Source organism: Callithrix jacchus, chromosome 6 (genome assembly GCF_049354715.1).
Source record: "Callithrix jacchus isolate 240 chromosome 6, calJac240_pri, whole genome shotgun sequence".
Lineage (NCBI taxonomy): Eukaryota > Metazoa > Chordata > Mammalia > Primates > Cebidae > Callithrix > Callithrix jacchus.
Window position 1 is genome coordinate 129,229,429 of NC_133507.1, and position 23,027 is coordinate 129,252,455.

General features: G+C 48.1%; 1 protein-coding gene across 1 annotated transcript; it reads right to left on the reverse strand.

The window, feature by feature from the left end:
• Nucleotides 1-968: 968 nt before the first annotated feature.
• On the reverse strand, nt 969-8,492 carry FZD5 (frizzled class receptor 5). The gene is made up of 2 exons (XM_002749709.6): nt 7,853-8,492; nt 969-7,579 (listed from the first exon to the last, which is right to left on the reverse strand). Exon 2 carries the CDS (start codon nt 7,327-7,329, stop codon nt 5,572-5,574), a length of 1,758 nt encoding a protein of 585 aa, XP_002749755.2. The 5' UTR covers nt 7,330-7,579; nt 7,853-8,492; the 3' UTR covers nt 969-5,571.
• Nucleotides 8,493-23,027: the final 14,535 nt, after the last annotated feature.

Consider the following 23,027-nt stretch of genomic DNA (forward strand, 5'->3'; position numbering starts at 1 on the left):
CATACTTATGTCTCAGAGCATTGGTGAACCCTGCCTACCAGGCATTAAAATGAGGTGGTGTTCGGTACATTGGTAGCTAATCTGCATTTTGCCAAAGTAGCACCAGCAGAAGGTGGTCTGACAATAGTATCTGAGGCTAAGAATCTGTCCAGATGATTAGGGAAGAAGCCAGTTCAGTCAGCTTCTCCTGTCTCTTCTGGGCTCCCTGACTTGTATTTAGAATACAATACAAATTGCAGATCCAACTGCTGGATGATAAAGTTTTGTGAGTTCCTGCTCTCCAACCAGATACACAAAACAGCACCATCTCTAATCAAATTGGTTTGGTATAAACAGAGAGTTTATAAAATAGAACGCAATCTCAGGCAAAGTCTGTTCTTCCACACATCTCCCTTCAGCAAGTGAATCATGAGACAATCACAGGATTGGCGGGAGTGAGACCTAGGAAATATATTCAAGTGAAACATGTTTCTTTTTTTTTTTTTTTGAGCCGGAGTTTCACTCTTGTTACCCAGGTTGGAGTGCAATGATGTAATCTCAGCTCACTGCGACCTCCACCTCCTGGGTTCAAGCAATTCTCCTGCCTCAGCCTCCCAAGTAGCTGGGACTACAGGCACCTGCCACCATGCCCAGCTAATTTTTGTATTTTTAGTAGAGACATGGTTTCACCATGTTGACCAGGATAGTCTCGATCTCTTGACCTCGTGATCCACCCACCTTGGCCTCCCAAAGTGCTGGGATTATAGGTGTGAGCCACTGCGCCCGGCCCATGAAACATGTTTCTTAGCTAGTTCTGTCTCTGGTGATGGGAATTTGCTTGATTTTACTAATAAAATTTTCGCTGCTTACCTTTTAAGTACATCTGAAAACCCTGATTATGAAGTTAGAATCCATGTATCTCCTCAAATACTCTTAGAAAGCCATGTCTTTTCATAAAAACATGAGGAGAAAAAGACGTCTACAGCACCTTTGTATTGTCTTTACCATTACTTTAATGCATTTTAAAATTTATCTACATTAATTGGGAACAAAGAAAAATAGACATTTCTTTGTTTTTCATAAATAACTAATCTTCGTATTTGATAAAAATCTCAAACCATTATTTTACCTTCCCACAAATATAATACATACAAAATTTTTCTGAAGTAAGGTCAACAAATGAAGTATCTTGAGACTAACATAACCACATATAACTGCTGTTTCTACTGACTCCCAGGAACAAAGCAGAAACAAAAACTCATCCAGCGGCTCTGGGTTTCCTTTTGTAAGTGTTACAGATTCAGAATTGTAATCATGTATCATCTGCCAGTCATAATTTATGGATTCAAATTGATTGTCTACAAATAAAATATCGCTGGCTCTGATGTGTAACATTTGGATTTAACATGACAGTGACTACTGCATGGGATAGGCACTATACATACATGGAAATCAGAAAAAGTATTAAATGCCCTGGACTCGAACTACTGACTCGGTATGTGCCTCATTTGGCTCAGTAATAAATTCACCTGCACCAAACCCGTATCAAAAGTCACCAAATCTTTCCTATATATAATATATATTATGTATATACACACCCACAAAACATACATACTATACACACAGTTTGTAACAACATGAAATCATATGGTCTTAAAATGATGTACCCACAGACAGACACTATCCTGAAATAAATCCTGCAATTATCATCAGGTTGCAAGAAGCCTTTGAAAGTCTTGACTCGGGTTAGCTACTTCTATTCTGCCTACCCTTCACCCTTCTTTAATGTCTTGGCAGTTCTTTCAGAATGACCCTCCCCAACCTAGACAGCTTTCTTTGCCGGGATCACCTGATTGGACTTTGGAAACAAGAGCAGGCAGAGGGAGCGGGCAATTCTTAGCCACTGTCCCTCACACCTGCCTGCATGTGTGATGTGCTCTGTCCTGTTGGCCGCATTTGGTGTTAGAAAGCAGTTACTCAAAGCTTTGTCCCTCCTACCCCCCTTGGGCTTTCTGTAGAGCACAAAAGTGAAAGAAGCTTCTTTGGCAGGGGTAGCAGTTCATTAAAATATAAAACTACATTTCCTAGCTCTGGGGTTCCCATTCTGTACTGGAGAGTGCAGGTCACGGATGCTGTTATTAAGGTTCGGTGTGTGATCCATAACGTTTTCTCCTGGCAGCCAGCGTCAGGATTAGTACAGCCCAGGGGGAAACAGCCTAATGAATACCAACTTTGAAACAGTGCTGTTGGCACATTATTTAAGCTTGGACATGTGCACAATTACACACAACACACATGGGCCTTGGTCACTGGCAATAGTCATGAGAAAATATGACAAAGGTTTGCAAGGATAAACCAATAAGGCACCAAGAAAATTGTTTCCAGCCAATTTGACCATTTCAAAATGTGAGAAGGGAAATCATAGAAATTAAAGATTTCCTCAAATCTGGCCAGCTGATTCACTGAGAGGTCCCATTAGTCCCTTCAGACAACTACGTGAATCGAATCCTCACCCCCTAAACTATTAAGTGAGGCATTGCTTAAAATCAAACTGAGCTGGGCACAGTGGCTCACGCTTGTAACCCCAGCACTTTGGGAGGCCAAGGCAGGCAGATCATGAGGTCAGGAGTTTGAGACCAGCCTGACCAACATGGTGAAACCCTGTCTCTAATAAAAATACAAAAAATTAGCCGATGTAGTGGTGCATACCTATACTCCCAGCTACTTGGGAGGCTGAGGCAAGAGAATCACTTGAACCCGGGAGGCGGAGGTTGCGGTGAGCTGAGATTGTGCCATTGCACTTCAGCCTGGACAACAAGAGCAAAACTGCATCTCAAAAAAAAAAAAAAAAACCTTAAAGGGACAGCCCTGAAGCTGTACATGAGACTCAACTGGGCCCTAAGTCTGCCCCAGCTTCTCAAAGCTGGCTGTGACCAAGTTGCTGAACTACTCCATAACCTTTTTACAGTTGTTTTCATGAGCATGTCTTGTTTCCATAATCATATGCAAATTGGGGGAAATAAGTATATGGATGGAAACAGGGGGTGGCCATAAGTAGATCCAGTTTCTCTCCCCTGGGGTGGCTGATATCAGTAAGACTTAGGGAAGCAGGTGGGCTTTTATCTTTGCCTCTCTTAGGGGATAAAGGAAGAGAGAGACAGCAGAGGTGAGAACAGAGACAAAGAAGTGCCTCTGAAAGTTGGTCTGGAATTAGACCCCCAAGATCATGACTTAAGTTGCCTCCCCTTAGGCTTAGCATCCTTTATTTTAATTGGCTTATTTTTTAAAGTAAATTAGTTGTTCAGCATGTTGCTAAAACAAACAAAAAATTCAAAACTGAATTAAATCACTTTCACCCACTTCGTCCCACAGCTTTTGAATACACTGCACATCATTTCTAGATTTCTCTACAAAGAAAAGGAGGGGGAACCCAAATTAGGCACAATGACTGAAGGCAGCAGAGCAGTCTGTGTGCTTTCTGGGAAGACATAGGAAACGAGGGAAAAGGTCAAGGTGATCAGAAAAGATTCTCTCATTTGAAAAACAGGAGAGGAATTGGCATTCAGTCAAGGGATCTATTTCAAGATTCTAGGAAGAGGCTTCTTCCTAGAAGAATAAATAGAGGAATAAAATAGGCACAAAAAGTTCTGTAGCTATTTGTAGGAGATTTTGTAGAATCCATTGAAATTTTAATTTTGATTTGGAGGATAAGTTGGGTAAGAGCAGTGCATTTTAATAAATGTTTTTGAGAGTCCTTAAAACTTAATACTAGGTTTCTTCCCACCAGTAAAGTGTTTCAATACCCTCTGGGAACTACGCATTTGTCAAATTAACGTCCATGAAGTAAAAACTGACCTAGGCTTAAATTTTACTTTTCCAACTTTGGTAGAAGTGAATTACACATGCCTAGACTCCAGTTGTTTTCCTAGACAGGCTTTCTCAAATGTTAATTGCTCTGGCTATTTTAGCTTCCTAAATTTAGTCCCCAGTCCTGGTCACTGGAATTTTGTTGGCTGAGGCACTGTCACCCCCTTCCCCATTAATGGCCCCACACTCTTCATGAATAAATGCTTAAACAGATTAGAAAAGCAAACAGAATTTTCTAACAGCAAAGAAACCTGTGTGTGTGTGTTCATCAATATATAGGCTTTCATAATGAATGAAGGCATGGTTAAACAGATTAGTAAAGCAAACCAATTGCCAAGAAGTGTGTGTGTGTTCATCAGCATACAGGCTTTCTCAGAAAACTATAGAGGTAGCAAAACACTGATCTATATTTTAAAAGGTTGTGCAAGCATGTTATGGGTCTCATTTGTTTTCAGAGAGGGCAGAGAGCAACATCTTGCTGCTTTTGGACTATTTGGCTATAAACTAGTCCAAAGTCCAGCGACACTTATTTTCCCTTATTTGGGCCAATGTTTGTTCACAGGTAGCCAGTCTCCCTCTCCCAGTTCAAGCATTTCACTCAAGGGTGGGTGTGGTTTCTAATCACAGCTCTCCAGGAGAGGAGGAATAAGAAAAAGGCAGAAAAGACTGTTTAACATGATAAAGGGGGCGTTGAGAGGGTACGGCAAGTGTTAGAAATTTAATTATTGGAAGTACATCCATTTTAGTCCTTGTATTTAAAAAGGAGCCCCCTTTAGCAACTACCATTAAGTACTGTCCAGAGGGAGTGGGTTTATATTTTTACCAAAATTATAACACAAGTTCCTTAAAAAAAAAGGTGGGGGGAATCACTGAAGCCTAAAACCACCCACTCCCTCTCAGGCACAAAGCTGCCAACTCTCCAGCCTAGAATTCAAGCTCCACCAATAACCATCGCTTTGGGTCTCACGACTGCAAATATTTATGCCAGATTCTCTATAATGCTACCTCTAACTTATTGGAGACATAACGATGGTGAGGTTAGGAGTGAGAATTATTACAAGCACTACAGAAAAGAAACTGAACCTCCCTCTATAAACAAAGCTAAAAATGAACACAAAATCGCTAAGTACTTCCTAACCTTCTCACTTTGGGGAGGGCCTAAGCACATGCGCACCCCTAGGTATGACCTGGGGCTATAAACTGCAGCTCACCTGAAAGAATCATGGACACTTCAAGCAGTGGCAGGAGAAGCTAGCTGAAAAAGCACACGCAACAACTTCCCAGTCACAGCAACCGACGTTCACTGTTCACATTTTTTTTTTTTAAAAAGACACACGTATAGGAAATATATTTTCCCAATTGAGAACACACAGTTCAAAGAAACCTGAACTAAGTGGAACTTCATGACAAGGCCAATCTCAGGATTGTAAAGCCCCCAAAGCAAAGGTAAATTTTGTTGCCAAAATGCAACAAAGTTACAAAGAAAAATACATATAAATTAAAAAGAAGGTTCCCATAAAGAAGGCAGTAAGAAATGCAAATAGAATACTCGTGAGCTGGGCCTCTTGGAGAAGACTTGGGACAAGTTCTTCCCGGAAAAGAACTTCCCTCTCTCCAAGTCGCCGCGGGAGGGGGCAACAGCACCATGAAGGTAAACGGAAGTGACCTTGGCAAAGCTACCAAACAAAACGCCCCCCTCCCCTCAGCTCTCCGGCCGGGTCCCTCCTACACGTGCGACAGGGACACCTGTTTGTGGTAGGCGGCGGCGGGGCCCGGCGGCCCGGTCCTGCCCGTGAGTGCCGCGCTGGCCTCGGGGTAGTCCCCGGCGGCCATGGCGCCCCCGCTCTTGTGGCCGCGCCGCGGGCGGCAGCAGCAGCGGCTGGTGAAACGCCGCCACGACTCCACCGTCTTGCCCGACCAGATCCAGACACCCGACGTGATGCCCACCACCAGGCACATGAAGTACTTGAGCATGAGCACCCAGTACTCGGGCTTGGCGCGCGGCTGGCCGGCGTCGGGGGCCGGGCAGGCACAGGTGAGCGCCGCCTCCCAGCTCTCGCGATAGTGCTGCTCGTACAGGTAGCAGGCCACCACGATGCTGGCGGGCACCGTGTAGAGCAGCGTGAAGATGCCGATGCGGATCATGAGCTTCTCCAGCTTGTCCGTCTTGGTGCCGCCCTGCTTGATGACGCTACGGATGCGGAAGAGCGACACAAAGCCCGCCAGCAGGAAGAGCGTGCCCACCAACAGGTAGAGCACCAGCGGGCCCAGCACGAAGCCGCGCAGCGAGTTCAGGTTCTGGTTGCCCACGTAGCAGATGCCAGCCACCGGGTCCCCGTCCACGGAGCTCAGCGCCAGCGCCGTGATGGATTTGACGCTGGGGATGAGCCACGCAGCCAGGTGGAAGTACTGCGCGTAGCCCGCGATGGCCTCATTGCCCCACTTCATGCCGGCTGCCAGGAACCAGGTGAGCGACAGGATGACCCACCAGATGGAGCTGGCCATGCCGAAGAAGTAGACCAGGAGGAAGACAATGGTGCACAGCGCAGGGCCCGTGGTCTCGTAGTGGATGTGGTTGTGCTCACGGCTGCAGGCCACGCTGGCATGGCCCACGACCAGGCGAACTAGGAAGCCCAGCGACACGCATAGGTAACAGGCGGACAGGAAGATGATGGGGCGCTCAGGATAGCGGAAGCGTTCCATGTCGATGAGGAACGTGGCCACTGTGGTGGACGTGGAGATGAAGCACAGCACCGACCACAGGCCGATCCAGAAGGTGGCGAACGTGCGCTCATCGGAACTGAAGGACGGCTGGTAGCAGGGTACCGCGCAGTTGGGCACCTGCCCCGTCCGCACCTTGTTGTAGAGCGGGTGTGACTCCTTCAGGATCGGCACGAAGGGATCGCGACACTTGCACACAGACGGGCCCCCAGCGGGGCATTCGCCCCCTGAGGCCGGCGCCCCTGGTGGGCCTGGAAGTGTGGGCTTGGCTGGGAAGGCCCTGGGGGGAGCCGTGGTGGCCTCGCTGCGGTTGTAATCCATGCACAGGACCTCGGCGTCGCGGCCCAGCACCGGGAGGCGGTCGCAGCTCATGCGCTCGGGCCAAGCGAAGCCGTACTGGCGCATGAGCGGCGAGCAGCCGGCCTTGGCGCGCTCGCACACCGAGCGGCAGGGCGGTAGCGGCTTGTGATAGTCGGGCAGGCAGATGGGCGTGTACATGGAGCACAGGAAGAAGCGCAGGTCCGGCGAACAGTGGATCTCCACCAGCGGCCAGAACTGGTGCACCTCCAGGCCCGCCTCGTCCTGCGTGTCGTGGTTGAACTGGTTGGGCATGTGCGTCAGGTTGTAGCCGATGCCGCGGCACATGGGCACCGTGATTTCTTGGCACACCGGGGCCTTGGATGCGGCGGTCGCCCGGCCCGCCAGCTGCGCCAGGAGCAGCAGCAGCAGAGACGGCGGCGCGGACGGGTCAGGCCGAGCCATCGCCCCCTCCCTCCCCTCCCCTCCAGCAGCCCGCGAGGGACCCACGCAGGCGGAATCCGGGCCGGGGCTTCTCCCTTTGGCGTCTCGTGTGTGGCGCCGGGGCTGGCAACCTGTTGGTTGCTTTTTCCTTTAAAGAAATTCGTCCAAAGATCAACTGCTTCAGGAAGGCGCTGCCTCGGCTGGCAGCGCTCCGCTCCTCGCCGAGTAGGGCTGGGGAGACGGTTAGGGCTTGGATTCCAGGGAAAGGACTCTTTAAAAAAGAAGGGTGAGAAGATTGCAACCAACCACTCCCGGTTAGAGGAGCGTCAATGGCTCGGTCCCCGCGAGCGGTCTCTAAATCTCTAAGTTAACCCCTCTCTTTTCCTCCCCCCTCCGCCTCCTGGAACCAAACTACTGACTCCCCCACCCTCTCTTTCCAAGCTGGGCCCTCCAGGCAGTGCCCGGAGACCAAAAGGCTCAGCCTCCCGGAAAATGGCACAGGAACCGGGAGGGAGAAGAACAGGGAGAAAGGGAAGGCTCTCACCTCCACGGATCCCGCCGAGAGGAGCAGACAGTCCGCAGCCAGCCTGGGTCCTCCGTCCCTGGGACACTCCGCCGAGAAGTGCGACTCAGAGCTGGGCCGGCGCGGGGAAAGTTTAGCGACAGGCTGGGTACCCGTGGCAGCGGCACATGGCAGCAGGTGGGGGCGACTCAGAGATGGGGGCGCCACCAGAACAGGGGCGGCGCAGGCCGGTCAATAACCCTCTCCTCCTCGGGGGCCCCCCGCATGATCCAGACGGGGTCGGGCAGGGGCAGGCCGTGCGTTCTCCCCGGGGCCGGGAGTCGGACGGAAAGCGAGCGCGTCTGGCAGGACCTGGGCGGGAGGAAGGCGGGATGCGGGCGCCAGGGGATCCCACCGACTCACAGCACCACTAGCAGCCGGCGCTGGCTGGGCCGGGACTGCATGGTGCGCGCTAGCCGCTGCGTCCCGCCCGCCGCTCGCCTCTTCCCCTGCAGGGGGCTCCGCGCTCCAGTGGACTCCTGGGGGCGGTGGCGGCGCTCTCGGGACGCGCCTGGCTCGGCTCCTCCCCCACGCTCTCGCACCGTTTTGCCCACCTCTGGCGAGCACGGAACCTAGCGTGGCGGCGACAGTAGAGTCACGGCCGCGGGCCGGCTGCCCTCTCCCGCCCCGCCCGGGTCACCTGCTTCTAATGCCTGCCGGGAGGCCCCGCCCCTGCCCCGCCCCCTCAGGCCCGGGCGCGGTTGGTGGGCCGCCTCGCCACGCTCTCCGCGCGTCCCCGCCCACTGCCCCGCGGGCTCGGCCTTTCCCCCGTCGCCCTCCGGCCCCGCCCGGAGCCGGCCGCCTAGGCGCGCTGACCAATCGCGGGCCGAGAGGCAATGGCGGCGGGGCGAATGCTAATTATGCCGAACCCGGTCGGGAAGCCTTGGCCTGAAGTCCCTCCGGAGTTCTCTGCCCGCGCCCTGGGTGCGGGACTCGCTCCTGTAACGTTCTGCCTTCTGCACCTTTGCTCCCCGGGCCCCGGCCCTTTCTGGCTGCAGGGAAGCGTCCTTATAGAGTTCAGTGCTTCTTTGAAAGAACCGCTCAAAGAACCATTCTTAGCCGTGGCTCCTGTCTTCCTTCTGCGCTGACTTGGAGCTATGTGAAAGAAGAGAATACTTACTGAGCCTTTTACTGTGTGCCCACCAAGTGTTCATCGTTTACCTCTTAAGACGAGAGATCTCAGTACAATTCTGAGGCACGTACTCCTTACAGGTGAAGAAACGCAGACTTCGACTTGGCCAAGGCAAACGAGCTAGTCGTAGTTCCCCAAGAAAGGGCGACCTTGGCGACTTCACCGCCGCTTTCCGAGCGCCTGGCACATAGTAGGCGCCTAAATGGCAACCCTGGGATTCGAACCCAGGTAGAGGCGGCGGCATTCACTGTCGTAGCCATCCCTCCCCCTATACGATCGCAGTCTCCCTGACTTCGACCTTTACTTTTGCATCTCGGAACAAAATCTTGATGTGACAAGAAAGTGGATTTCTTTCTGCCTTTAGAAAACTCAGATGTGAGTCCTTTATTAGTCGAGGTTTATAATCCCAGGCAGTTCCGAAGTCTCCAGCAGAGAGAAGCGACACCGACTAAGGGCTCTGTGCTGGGCAGAGCGCCGGCCTCCCCGTCCCCTCCGGTTCCCGGGCTGCCCGCTGCTTAGCCGCGCACTCGCGCATCGCGGGGGGCGGAGGGCGCAAGGATGGCGGGGACGCGGCGACGCTCTTCAGTTGAGCTATTATGCTGCAAGTTTTAAATTTCCTAAAAATGCCTCTTTTCTATGTGTTCTAATTAGATTGGAAGACTGCGGTATTAGCATACTTGAAATTCATTCACACGCTTAGGAAGAGGGTTTAAATTGTTTCCTTCTCCCCAAACTCTTCCTTCCACTAGGCAAAGGGTGAAACTAGGCAAGGGGCCTGGGGACACTTGAAGGAATAGGGACTGGACTGACTGGACCAGATCCAGATCAACCGCGGTTTATTATCGATCCTCTGTCCTGGATCCCATAGGCACAGGTTGGAAGAAAGTGCCACTCCCCTCCTGCCTATCAACAAGGCTTTGTGGGCAATAATGAAGAAAAATGTATGAATCCCAGCCTCCATGTTAAAAAGCAACAAATATCAATCACTTCGCAGATATCAAAACTATTTTTTAAATTTAAATTTTATTTTTTTTAAAGATGGGGTTTCACCATGATGGCCAGGCTGGTCTTGAATTCCTGACCTCAGGTGATTCACCCACCTTGGCCTCCCAAAGTTCTAGCATTACAGGCGATATCAAAACTGTTAATAATAAATGTTTAAAAGGCCAGGCTCCATGGCTCACGCCTGTAATCCTAACACTTTGGGAGGCTAAGGTGGGAGGATGGCTTGAACCCAGGAGATTGTAGACCAGCCTGAGCAACATAGCAAGATCTCCCCACTCTAAAATACATAAACAAATAAATGAATAAATATACATGACATCTTTTATTCTCTGGAATTCTACAGGTGTTCATGTTTTATCTCTTGTGTTTTGGAACTACTTGGCGATCTGGGTCAGAGAGCATCCCAGGATTGAAAATAGTGGGAGTTGAAAAGCTGTGGGCATAGCAGTGAAGAAGAAAGGGCAGCCCTCAGTGGAAAGTATGTGCAGACTGTGAACATGCCAAGGGAGGCCCGTCTCATTCTGTGCTCTTTATGTAACGTGTATATTACTGGGGATGGACAAGTGTTGGCTAATAATAAAAATTATTTGAAGTTGGAGAATGTTAATCATTCACACTGGAATTTAGCCAGACTATTTGTGTTATTTCACGTGGTTCTGTCAGAGGCATTTAAACCAGAGCAACTCCATCTTGGATAGGGACTAGGTAAAATAAGGCTGAGACTTACCGGGCTGCATTCCCCAGAGGTAAAGGCATTCTAAATCACAGAATGAGATAGGAGGTCAGCACAACATACAGGTCATAGAGACCTTGCTGATAAAACAGGGTGCAGCCCAGAAGCCAGTTAAAACCCAAAACCAAGATGGCGGGGAGAGTGACCTCTGGTGGTCCTCACTGCTCCTTACACCTTAATTATAATAGATTAGCATGTTAAAAGACACTCCCACCAATGCCAGGGCATTGTTTACAGATGCCATGGCTACTGTCTGTAAGTTATCCTGTATGGTCTAAGATGGGGAGGAAGCTTCAGTTCCAGGAATTGCCTGCCCCTTTCCCTGAAACTCATGAATAAGCCACCCCTTGTTTAGCATATAATCAAGAAATAACCATAAAAATGGGCAACCAGCAGCCCATGCTGCTGCTCTGCCTGTGGAGTAGCCATCCTTTACTTTTCTTTTTCTATTCTTTCTTTTTTTCTTTTTTCGAGTCAGTCTTGCTCTGACTCGCAGTCTGGAGGGCAGTGGCGCGACCTCGGCTCACTGCAACCTCCACCTCCCGAGTTCAAGCGATTCTCCTGCCTCAGCCTCCCAGGAAGCTGGGAAGACAGGCCTATGCCACAACACCCGGCTAATTTTTGCATTTTTAGTAGAGTTGGGGTTTCGCGATGTTGACCAGGCTGATCTGGAGCTCCTGGGCTCAGGTGATCCACCCACCTCGGCCTCACAAAGTGCTGAGATTACACGCCTGAGCCACCGCGCCCGGCCCTTTCTTAACAAACTTGCTTTCATTTTACTCTATGTACTCGCCCCAAATTCTTTCTTGCATGAGATCCAAGAACCCTCTCTTGGGGTCTGGATCGGGACCCTTTTCCAGCAACGGTTTTGGAGCAAACAATATTATCCACTGGTTTGTAAACCTTTTCTTCATCAATAGCAAAATCTTAGTTTTGCTTGGAGATCTCTAATAATAATAGTTATAGAAGAAAACTTTATGGAAAGAAACTTATTTCAGCTGGGCAAGGTGGCTCATGCCAGTAATTTCAACACTTTGGGAAGGTGATGCAGGAAGATCGCTACGGCCCAGGAGTTCAAGACCAGGCTTGGCAATATAGTGAGACTTTGTTTAAAAAGAAAACAAAACAAAAAAAAGAGAGAGAGAGAGAGAGAGAGACATTTCATATTGTATACCTTTTTATATTGTATCGTGTTGCTTTTTTTTTTTGAGACGGAGTTTTGCTCTCCTTACCCAGGCTGGAGTGCAATGGCGCGATCTTGGCTCACCACAACCTCCGCCTCCTGGGTTCAGGCAATTCTCCTGCCTCAGCCTCCTGAGTAGCTGGGATTACAGGCACGTGCCACCATACCCAGCTAATTTTTTGTATTTTTAGTAGAGACGGGGTTTCACCATGTTGACCAGGATGGTCTCGATCTCTTGACCTTGTGATCCACCTGCCTCGGCCTCCCAAAGTGCTGGGATTACAGGCTTGAGCCGCCGCACCCGGCAAAAGAGTGTGTTGCTTTTTTTCTCTATTTTAAAGGCAGTTTAAAATATGCTGACTGTTTAACATGTATTAGGAAAGGTGCTAGACCTCATTTTATCCTCAGATGGAGAAACTGGCCCCATAATGACTTTAATGACTTGCTTGAAGCTATTTATTTAGTCTATAGAAAAAGTAGAAATAAAAATTTTCAGCCTGGCATGGTGGCTCACGCCTGAAATCCCAGCACTTTGGGAGACTGAGGTGGTAGGATCATGGGGTCAGGAGTTCAAGACCAGCCTGGCCAAAACAGTGAAACCCTGTCTCTACTAAAAAGGCAAAAATTAGCTGGGTAGTCGCCTCTAATCCCAGCTACTCAGGAGGCTGAGGTAGAGAATTGCCTGAACCTGGGAGGGGGAGGTTGTAGTGAGCCGAGATCTCACCACCAGCCTGGGTGACAGAACAAGACTCCCTCTCAAAAAAAAAAAAGTATACACCAAGGTGACTACAGTTCATTAATAACATATTGTAAAGGGGAAAATTGCTAAGAGAGTAGATCTTAAGTGTTCTCACTACAAAAAAATGTAAAGTATGTAGAGGTAATGCATATGTTAATAGCTTGATTTAACCATTCTAGAATGTATACATATGTCAAAACATCATGTGGTACATCATAAATATATACAATTGTTATTTGTCAATGAAAAAACAAAATACCTCACAATTTTCATCTGAGTCATACTTTATTACCCAACAAACTAGAAAACACTGATTTTTTTTTTTTTTTTGGTGGGGGGACAGGGTCTTGCTCTGTTACCCAGGCTGGAATGCAGTGGCTTGATCTCGACTCACTGCAGCCTCTGCCTCCTGGGCTCAAGTGATCCTCCCTCCTCAGCCTCCTGAGTAGCTGGGACTACAGGCATGCACCACCATGCTTGGCTAATTTTTAAAAAACTTTTTGTAGAGACCAGGTCTCACTATGTTGCTGAAGCTGGTCTTGAACTCCTGGACTCAGGCAATCCTTCCACCTCAGTTCCTGAAGTGTTAGGATTACAGGTGTGAGCCACTGTGCCCAGCCAAATTTTTTTAAAGATGCAATGTTAAGCATTTAGAACATTGCTAAGCATCCTTGTCTATTTATTCACTCATGTATTCTTCCATCTATCAATTCATCCATCCATTCAGCAAACATCAAATTTCTGAGTTGAAGACACTACTGCCTTACAAAACATAATTCGACAAAGCCAAACTCATTAAATTCAACTGAAATTATTGTCCAAGTTGTGTGCATTAATTGATGAAAATATAGAGGATAGAGGCCAGGCACAGTGGCTCATGTCTGTAATCCCAGCACTTTGGGAGGCTGAGGTAGTCGGATCATGAGGTCAGGAGTTCGAGACCAGCCTGGCCAACATGGTGAAATCCTGTTTCTACTACTAAAGATACAAAAAATTAGCCAGGCATGGTGGCAGGCCTCTGTAATCCCAGCTATTCGGGAGGCTGAGGCAGGAGAATCACTTGAACCTGGGAGGCAGAAGTTGCAGTGAGCCGAGATTGCACCACTGCACTGCAGCCTGGACCATAGGGTGAGACTATGTCCCCCAAAAAAGAGAAAGAAAACATAGAGGATAAAGCTAAATATTCCATCTAATAGGTGTGTGACATTCCATAAGTTTTGAAGTATTGGTTTTGGATTTTGCTATCAGGGAACAGGTACCTCATTTTAAAACTTTCTAGGTTTGTGTTGTTTATATATGCATTATTTTGTTGAGATTCTTGAGAGTTCAATGCTGTAGGAATGAATAAACATGTAGCCTTTCTATGTATACTATTCAATATCTTTTTTTTTTTTTTTTTTGAGATGGAGTCTCACTCTGTCACCCAGGCTGGAGTCCAGTGGCATGATCTTGGCTCACTGCAACTTCTGCCTCCCATGTTGAAGCAATTCTCCTGCCTCAGCCTCCCCAGTAGCTGGGATTATAGGCATGCACCATCATGCCCAGCTAATTTTTTGTATTTTTAGTAGAGACAGGTTTCACCATATTGACCAGGCTGGTCTCAAACTCCTGACCTTGTGACCTGCCTGCCTCAGCCTCCCAAACTGCTGAGATTACCAGGGTGAGCCATCGCACCCGGCCTGCTATTCAACATCTTTTTTTTTTTTTTTGAGACGGAGTCTCACCCTGTCACCCAGGCTGGAGTGCAATGGCACAATCTCGGCTCACTGCAACCACCGCCTCCCAGGTTCAAGCAATTATCTTGCCTCAGCCTCCTGAGTATTTGGGATTACAGACACCTGCTACTGCACCCAGTTAATTTTTGTATTTTTAGTAGAGACAGGGTTTCAACATCTTGGCCAGGCTGGTCTTGAACTCCTGACTTCGTGACCCACCCTCCTCAGGCTCCCAAAGTGCTGGGATTACAGGCGTGAGCCACCGCGCCCAGCTCAGCATCTTGATAATCAAGCCTGGAATGTTATGCTACATTTAGACACCTTTAATAAATACTTGTGAAATAAATAAATGAGTGAATGACAACTGATATTAACTTTTTCAGCTTTAGCAACTGGCATTGAGTCTTTGAATGCAGCTTGTCTTATGAACTCTCTCTCTGAGGCTGACCAGGTCCTGTAAAAGAAGCCTAAGTCCAAATTTTGGATCTGCCTTTACTAGCTAAACAACCTCAAACAAGTCACCTAACAGCTCCAGGCCCTCTTTCTTCTCTGTAAAATAGAGTTAGAAATAGTTATCTACCTCATAGAGCTAGAGTGAGGAGTAAGTACATTTATATGATAAAGAGCTTAGAACCATGTCTAGCCCCTAAGTCTACATAGGTCTTGGCTATTATTATTAGTTTCTTCTAGGGTTCATTCTATGTTTCCAGTTTTCTGTATTTTCTTTTTCATATTACTTTAACAATGGAAAAAAATAGGCCAGACGCGGTGGCTCACACCTATATAAAGCCCAGCACTTTGGGAGGCTGAGGCGGGCGGATCACAAGGTCAGGAGTTCGAGACCAGCCTGGCCGACATAGTGAAACCGTCTTTACTAAAAAAACAAAAATTAGGCCGGGTGTGGTGGCTCATGCCTGTAATCTCAGCACTTTGGGATGCCAAGGCGGGCGGATCACTGGAGGTCAGGAGTTCAAGACCAGCCTGGCCAACATGGTGAAACCCTGTCTTTATATATAAAAAAAATAATAATACAAAAATTAGCTGGGCATGGTGGTGGGTGCCTATAGTCCCAGCTACTCAGGAGGCTGAGGCAGGAGAATTGCTTGAACCTGGAAGGCGGAAGTTACAGTGAGCCGAGATTGTGCCACTGTACTCTAGTCTGGGTGACAGAGCAAGACTCCGTCTTGGGGGAAAAAAAAAACAAAACTTTTTCTCCAGATGTATTTCATTTCTGAGCACGCTGCCAGCTCTCGCCAGCTATCTCTGGCACTTAGATATTGGTAAATTTAGTGCCAAAGCAAGATTGATGTCACTTGCCCATGATCAAAGTGCACACACCTGATATCAGCAACCATGTGCGTGCACAAGTAGCGGCTGAGGATAGAGAGCCACCAGTCAACCCGACTCCCTCACAGGCATTTCCAGACTAGCTCCCAACATGTTCTATGGCATCTCTGATCATACCACTTCCCATCATATCAGATACCTCGAGACACAAACCAGAGGATTAACACGATGAGCCATTGAGCCATTTTCCCGGGTTCATAATGAGAATATCTTTTGTAAGTGGAATAATTCAACTGAAGTAATCTTCAGTCCTCTCTTCTCCCACAATGTGATGGAGATTACAGAATAGTAAAGCAGCTTTCTTTTTCTCCCCGGGGTAATGGAAGTATTGGACTAATCTTTCCCACATTGATAGCGGCTCTCAGCTGCACATTACAATCACCTGGGGAGCTTTTAGAAATACTGAAACTTGGGCCCTATTTCATCCGAGTCTCTTGTTGAGGGACAGACATTGTGTTTTGGTTTCTTTGTTTGTTTTGGTGGTTGTTTTGTTTATAAGTCTCAACCCTGTTTTTGGCGAGGGTGGAGAACCACTGGCATAGATGGTTTTGGCGTTTCCTAGTACAGCCCCAAACTTGGGCCTTGCTGAGTCTTTTGCAAAGAAGGTTATTCACATCAGTGTATAAAATGGAACACCGGGAAAGTTATCAAGAACTGCATTCTAGGCTAATTGTGTTGGAGGCTGTTTGGGCTGAAGGAAAAAATATGCAAAGCAACAGAATTGCAATAAAGTAACAACGATACCATTATAAGAGCTACTGATGCTGGGCACGGTGGCTCACGCCTGTAATCCCAGCACTTTGGGAGGCTGAGGCAGGCGGATCACATCATCAGGAGACTGAGACCAGCCTGGCCAACATGGTGAAACTCTGCTAAAAATACAAAAAATTAGCGGGGTGTGGTGGCATGCGCCTGTAGTCCCAGGAACTTGGGAGGCTGAGGCAGGAGAATCACTTGAACCCAGGAGGCGGAGGTTGCAATGAGTTAAGATCATACCACTGCACTCAGCCTGGGCCACAGAGCAAGACTCCATCTCAAAAAAGCAAAAACAAACAACACGACTGATAAATATTGAGCACTTCCTATGTGCATGCACTGTACTAAGCATTTGATATTTTATGCATACCTTTTTATGCCTAAGAATCCTGTAAGATTGATTTTATTATTCCCATTTTATAGATAAAAAATCATGGCTGGGCAAGTGGCTCACACCTGTAATCCCAGGACTTTAGAGGCTGAGGTAGGAGGATCTCTTGAGCTCAAGGGTTCAAGACCAGCCTGGGCAACATAGCAAGACCTCTATCTCTACAAAAAAAGAGACAGAGTCTCACTCTGTCACCTAGGCGGGAGTACAGTGGCATGATCTCAGCTCACTGTAACTTCCACCTCCTTGGTTCAAGTGATCCTTCTGCCTCAGCCTCCCAAGTACCTGGGACTATAGGTGCATGCCACCATGCCCAGCTGATTTTTTGTATTTTTAGTAGAAAATGGGCTTTCACCATATTGGCCAGGCTGGTCTTGAACTCCTGACCCTGTGATCCTCCTGCCTAGGCCTCCCAAAGTGCTAAGATTACAGGCATGAGCCACCATGCCCGGCCAAAAGTTTTTTTTTTTTTTAATTAGTGGGGCATGGTGGCATGCACCTGTAGTCCCAGCTACTCCGGAGGCTGAGGTGGGAAGATCACTTAAGCCCCAGAAGGTGAGGATGTAGTGACCCATGGTCACATCACTGCACTGCACTCCAGCCTGGGCGACACAGTGAGACCCTGTCTAGAAAACAAGCAAACAAAAACCTGAGATTTACACAAGCTGAGTAACTTGCTGAACTTTGCACACCTTCCAACTGGGAGGATTTTCCTGACCCCAAAGCTGATGCTCTCATCCACTGCAGCCTTCACTGCAGGCCTAGCAGCAGCCATTCATCAAGTACAGGCCCTAAGAACCACCAGATGGTAAATCTTCAGATAAGCAATTTTTCTTGTTCCTTAGCACCTTTTTCCCGGGACCAGGTCAACTCCCCAATTCTGGTGTGGCCTCTTGTGGTTGGGTGGTTCAAGTGTGGAAAAGCTGAGGACCTGGGATTCATCCTGAATCCAGTAAACGTCCAAAAGCAACATGTTCTTTGGGCTTTGCACAGCAAGCAGGAGGTGGAGCGAGGTGGAGTGCCCCTTAGGCTGGATTTTAGAACCTCCTGGTATCTTGGCAGAGGGAGCTTCAGTTCATTAAACATTGACTCTGCACCTGCTGGGAGCCGAGCACTGATGCTAGGGTCACAAGACAAAAAGGCAGGAGCTTACAACACAGGGCATAGTGGGAGCTCAGATGAGGCACTCAGCACAGCCTGGTGGTTCGGGGAAGACCCAGCCTGGCCTATGAGTTAGATGGTCTGTCAGGGTTTAGTATAGGAAGTGGAAACCTCTGTACGTATTTCTTCTTTCGGGTTTTGTTTTTGGGGTTTTTGTTTTTTTGAGACAGGGTCTTGCTCTGTCACCCAGGCTGGAGTGCAGTGGCATAATTAAGGCTCACTGTAGCCTTGACCTCCTGGGCTCAAGTGATCCTCCCACCTCAGCCTCCTGAGTAGTTGGGACGACAAGCATGTGTCAGCATGCCCTGCTAATTTTTTGGTTTTTGTATAGATGGGGTTTTGCCACGTTGCTCAGGCTGGCCTGGAATTCTTGGGCTCAAGCCATCAACCTGCCTTGGGCTCCCAAAGTGCTATGCTGGGATGACAGGCTGAGCCACTACGCCTGGCCTCTCTAGGTATTTCAAGCAGAGAAAAATTTAATACTGAGAATCAAGCAGAGATTACACAGTTGTTCGAGGGCTGGAGGAGTACATGTCAGGGGGCTATCCCTGGAGTACTGAGTTCAAGGGCCCGCCACAGTAGCTATGCTCCAGAAAGCAGGATGGTGGTACTGCTGCTGCAACTGCCTGTGACAAAGGCCACTGCCACACAAAGCTGGTGGCCACACAGTCGGAAGGGACACTGAGGTCAGCAGCGTTCAATGCCTTCACCCTGCTTGCTTCACGCAGCAGCCATTGCAGCAATAGTGGGATGGTGGCTTTGCATCTGCCTGCCAAATCTCACACGAGAACTTATTTCAGATCCATATCCGAGCTACAAGGGAGTCTGGGAAATGTAATTTTGTTGTTGTTGTTGTTGTTGTTTTGAGACAGAGTTTCACTCTTATTGCCCAGGCTGGAGTGCAATGGTGCGATCTCAGCTCACCACAACCTCTGCCTCCTGGGTTCAAGCAATTCTCCTGCCTCAGCCTCCTGAGTAGCTGGGATTACAGGCATGTGTCACCATGCCTGGCTGATTTTGTATTTTTAGTAGAGATGGAGTTTCCCCAAGTTGGTCAGGCTGGTTTCAAACTCCTGACCTCAGGAGATCTGCCCACATTGGCCTCCCAAAATGCTGGCATTACAGGCATGAGCCACCATGCCCAGAATAATTTTTTTTTTAAAGATGGGGGTCTCACTATGTTGCCCAGGCTGAGTCTTGAACTGGGCTCAAGTGAGCCTCTTGCTTCAGCTTCCTGAGTAGCTGGAACTACAGGCACGCACTGCCACACCTGGCTCTTGGAAATGTAGTTTTGAGGTTTCCAGTCTCTCCAACTAGATTACTAGAAGGATAGATTGGAGGTCAGGAGAGTGAAGACTTGGTGTCTACTATGTGTGCACAAAGAAAGTGAGAAGGACTTCCCAGGTGGAGGAATCAACCCAGGCAAAGGGCATAGGGCCAGGAGTGAGGCTGGCACAGTGGTGAACAGCTGGAGATTACCAGGTTATCAAGAAGTGACAGAAGCAACTGAGTCAAGGTTTGTATCTGAAAGTCACTTATATCTGATTAGTCACTCACAAAGTATTCTTTTTGGCACCCCCCGCCCCTTTTTGTGGAGAACAGGGTCTCACTCACTGCCCAGGCAGGTCTCGAATTCCTGGGCTCAAGCTATCCTCCCACCTCTCTGCCTTCCTAAGTGCTGGGATTACAGGGTATAAGCCACCACATCTGGCCAAAGTATTTTTTTTTTCCCTGAGATGGAGTCTTGCTCTGTTACCCAGGCTGGAGTGCCATGGTGTGATCTTGGCTCACTGCAACCTCCGCCTCCTGGGTTCAAGCGATTCTCCTGCCTCAGTCTCCTGAGTAGCTGGGATTACAGGCACACACAACCACACCTGGCTAATTTTTTTGTATTTTTAGTAGAGATGGCGTTTTACCATGTTGTCTAGGCTGGTCTCGAACTCCTGACCTCAGGTGATCCTCCCAACTCGGCCTCCCAAAGTGCTGGGATTACTGACGTGAGCCACTGTGTCTGGTCTGGCTCAAGTGCTTTTTCAATGAGTTAAATTCATATACACACTCTACCTAAAACACTTCTTTTTTTTTTTTTTTTTTGAGACAGAGTCTCACTCTGTCACCCAAGATGAAGAATAGTGGCACAATCTTGGCTCACTACAACCTCCGGCTCCCAGATTCGAGCAATTCTCCTGCCTCAGCCTCCCAAGTACCTGAAACTACAGGCGAGTGCCGCCATGTCTGGCTAATTTGTGTATTTTTAGTAGAGGTGGAGTTTCACTATGTTGGCCAGGATGCTCTTGATCTCCTGACCTCGTGATTCACTGGCTTTGGTCTCCCAAAGTGCTGGGATTACAGGTATGAGCCACTGAGCATGGCCAACACTTCTTTATTATACAGTGTTTGATTTATTCAAGTCACTACTAATGCAGAAGTACAGAGCAAAGGAGCAAAAAGCACAAGAGAGAAAAAACAAGAGTGTTGGGTAATACCCACGAAGAAAACAGAGCCTTAACCTTCCCCAGGCTTCATGCTACAAACTCTATTGATTACTACCCGAGTCGTGTCTCCCTTCAGTTTCCTAACAGAAGCCCAGTTGTTTTTTGTTTTTGATTTGTGGGCATCTACCCTTCTCTTCACAGCCATGTGCTTAGGTGGAGGCAGGAACTCCAGTCCAAGCCCAAATATGTAACACACAGTTGGTCAATTGACCATGTTGCTCCCTCCTCCCCCTCTTCTTTTCCATTTTTTCATTTTTTGTTTCTCCTTTGCTATGGGATCTCGGTCTGTCTCTCAGGCTGGGGTACAGTGGTATGACCACAGTCATTGCAGCCTCAACCTCTCAGGCTCAAGCAATCCGCCCACCCCAGATTCCTGAGTAGCTGGAACTGCAGGCACACACCACCACGCCTGGCTAATGTTTGTTTTCTTTGCAGAGATGAGGTCTCCCTGTGTTGCCAGGGCTGGCCTCAAACTTCTGAGCTCAAGTAATCCTGCCGTCCTGGCCTCCCAAAGTGCTGGGATTACAGTCAAGAGCCACCACACCAGCTCCCCGGTTTCTTATCAGTACTGAAGTTACACGGGTGCATGTTACACAATTCTGGCCAACAGAGGAAGGGACCTATGTGAGTAAGTCCATCAAGGGGCTTATGGGAAAGGCTTTACTCAAAAGAAAGGGTCCTTCCTCCTGCTGGGCATTTATTTATTTATTTTTCTGCATGCGGTGCCTACCCCTGCAGCAGCTACACTGTAACCACCCAAGAGTGAAGCGGACACATTGAGGCGGGGTGGTACCGAGGCTGCCTGCCTCCACACTTCTTGTTAGATGATACAATCAATTCATTGCTTTTTTGTTTGTTTTTTAATTTTTTAGGGTTTTTTTTTTTTTTTTGAGATGGAGTTTTGCTCTTGTTGCCCAGGCTGGAGTGCAATGGCGCAATCTCGGCTCACCGAAACCTCCGCCTCTTGGGTTCAAGCGATTCTCCTGCCTCAGCCTCCCGAGTAGCTGGGATTACAGGCATGTGGCAACTTTTTGTATTTTTTGTCGTTAATTTTTTGTATTTTTAGTAGAGACAGGGTTTCCCCATGTTGGTCAGGCTGGTCTTGAACTTCCGACTTCAGGTGATCTGCCCTCCTCAGCCTCCCAAAGAGCTGCTATTTCAGCCATGAACCACCACACCTGGCACACTGCTTATTTTTAAAGCCAGTGGAATCCATGTTTTCTGTCCTTTGCAACCAGTAGCATCCAGATTACTTCATGCAGCCTGTACACTTGGGATGAGAATATGCCCACTTACAGTTGGTTAATGGAAGTCTCTGAAGGAGATTTAAGGATAGGAATTTATTTCCGGTTTGTTACCCAAAACATTCAAGACCCACTCAAATGTCACTTCTGTCCTCCTATTTGTCATTGCTGTACTCCCATAGCCTTTCTGCCCCTCCTCTATTAACAGCACTTTACTCATCCATGCTTTCCACAAATCTTTACTGAGCACTTATTATGTACTTGGTACTCTTTCAGGCATAGGATAGACAGCAGGGAACTAATTAGACGCATGGAGATTACAATCTTGTGGGACGACAGAAAATGAATGAAAAATGTAAATGTGATGACTCCTAAAAGGGAAAAAAAGCCGGGTCGGCGGCTCACGCCTGTAATCCCAGCACTTTGGGAGGCCAAGGCAGGCAGGCAAATCAGAAGGTCAGGGGTTTGAGACCATCCTGACCAACAAGGTGAAACCCCATCTCTACTAAAAATACAAAAATTAGCCAGGTGTGGTGGCATGTGCCTGTAATCCCAGCTACTCAGGAAGTTGAGGCAAGAAAATCTCTTGAACCCAGGAGACAGAGGTTGCGGTGAACCGAGATTGCATCGCTGCAATCCAGCCTGGGTGACAAAATGAGATTCTGTCTCAAAAAAAAAAAAAGAAGTCTATGGTAGCATTTAAAATAAATCACTACTTATGATATTTTATTGTAGTTCGATTATCTGTTCATACACCAGTTCTTTCCACTAGATTGCATGTTCTTGCAGTCTCACATTTCCCACTCCTGTATCTTCCAAAGATGACTGGAAAAATTCCTATCCGTTTGTCTTCTCTAATGTTACTCTGCATCCCCCTTTGGGAGAGGGAAGGTAGAATGTCCTGGGTCCCCTCTCCTGGAATCTGGGTGAACTTGTGATGGTTCTGACCAATAGAATATGTGGGAAGCAATGCTATGGGACTTCTACAGATAGGTCACAAAAGGCCATGCAGATTCTACCTGGTTCTCTTAGAACACTGTTCTCCTGGCCAGGCGCAGTGGCTCACTCCTGTAATCCCAGCACTTTGAGAGGCCAAGGCGGGCAGATTGTGAGGTCAAGAGATGGAGACCATCCTGGCCAACATGGTGAAACCCTGTCTCTACTAAAAACACAAAAATCATCCCAGTGTGGTGGCACGTGCCTGTAGTCCCAGCTACTCGGGAGGCTGAGGCAGGAGAATTGCTTGAATCCGGGGGACA

Coding starts and splice junctions, on each gene's coding strand:
- FZD5 (XM_002749709.6), bottom strand. CDS start 7,329: ATGGCTCGGCCTGACCCGTCCGCGCCGCCGTCTCTGCTGCTGCTGCTC.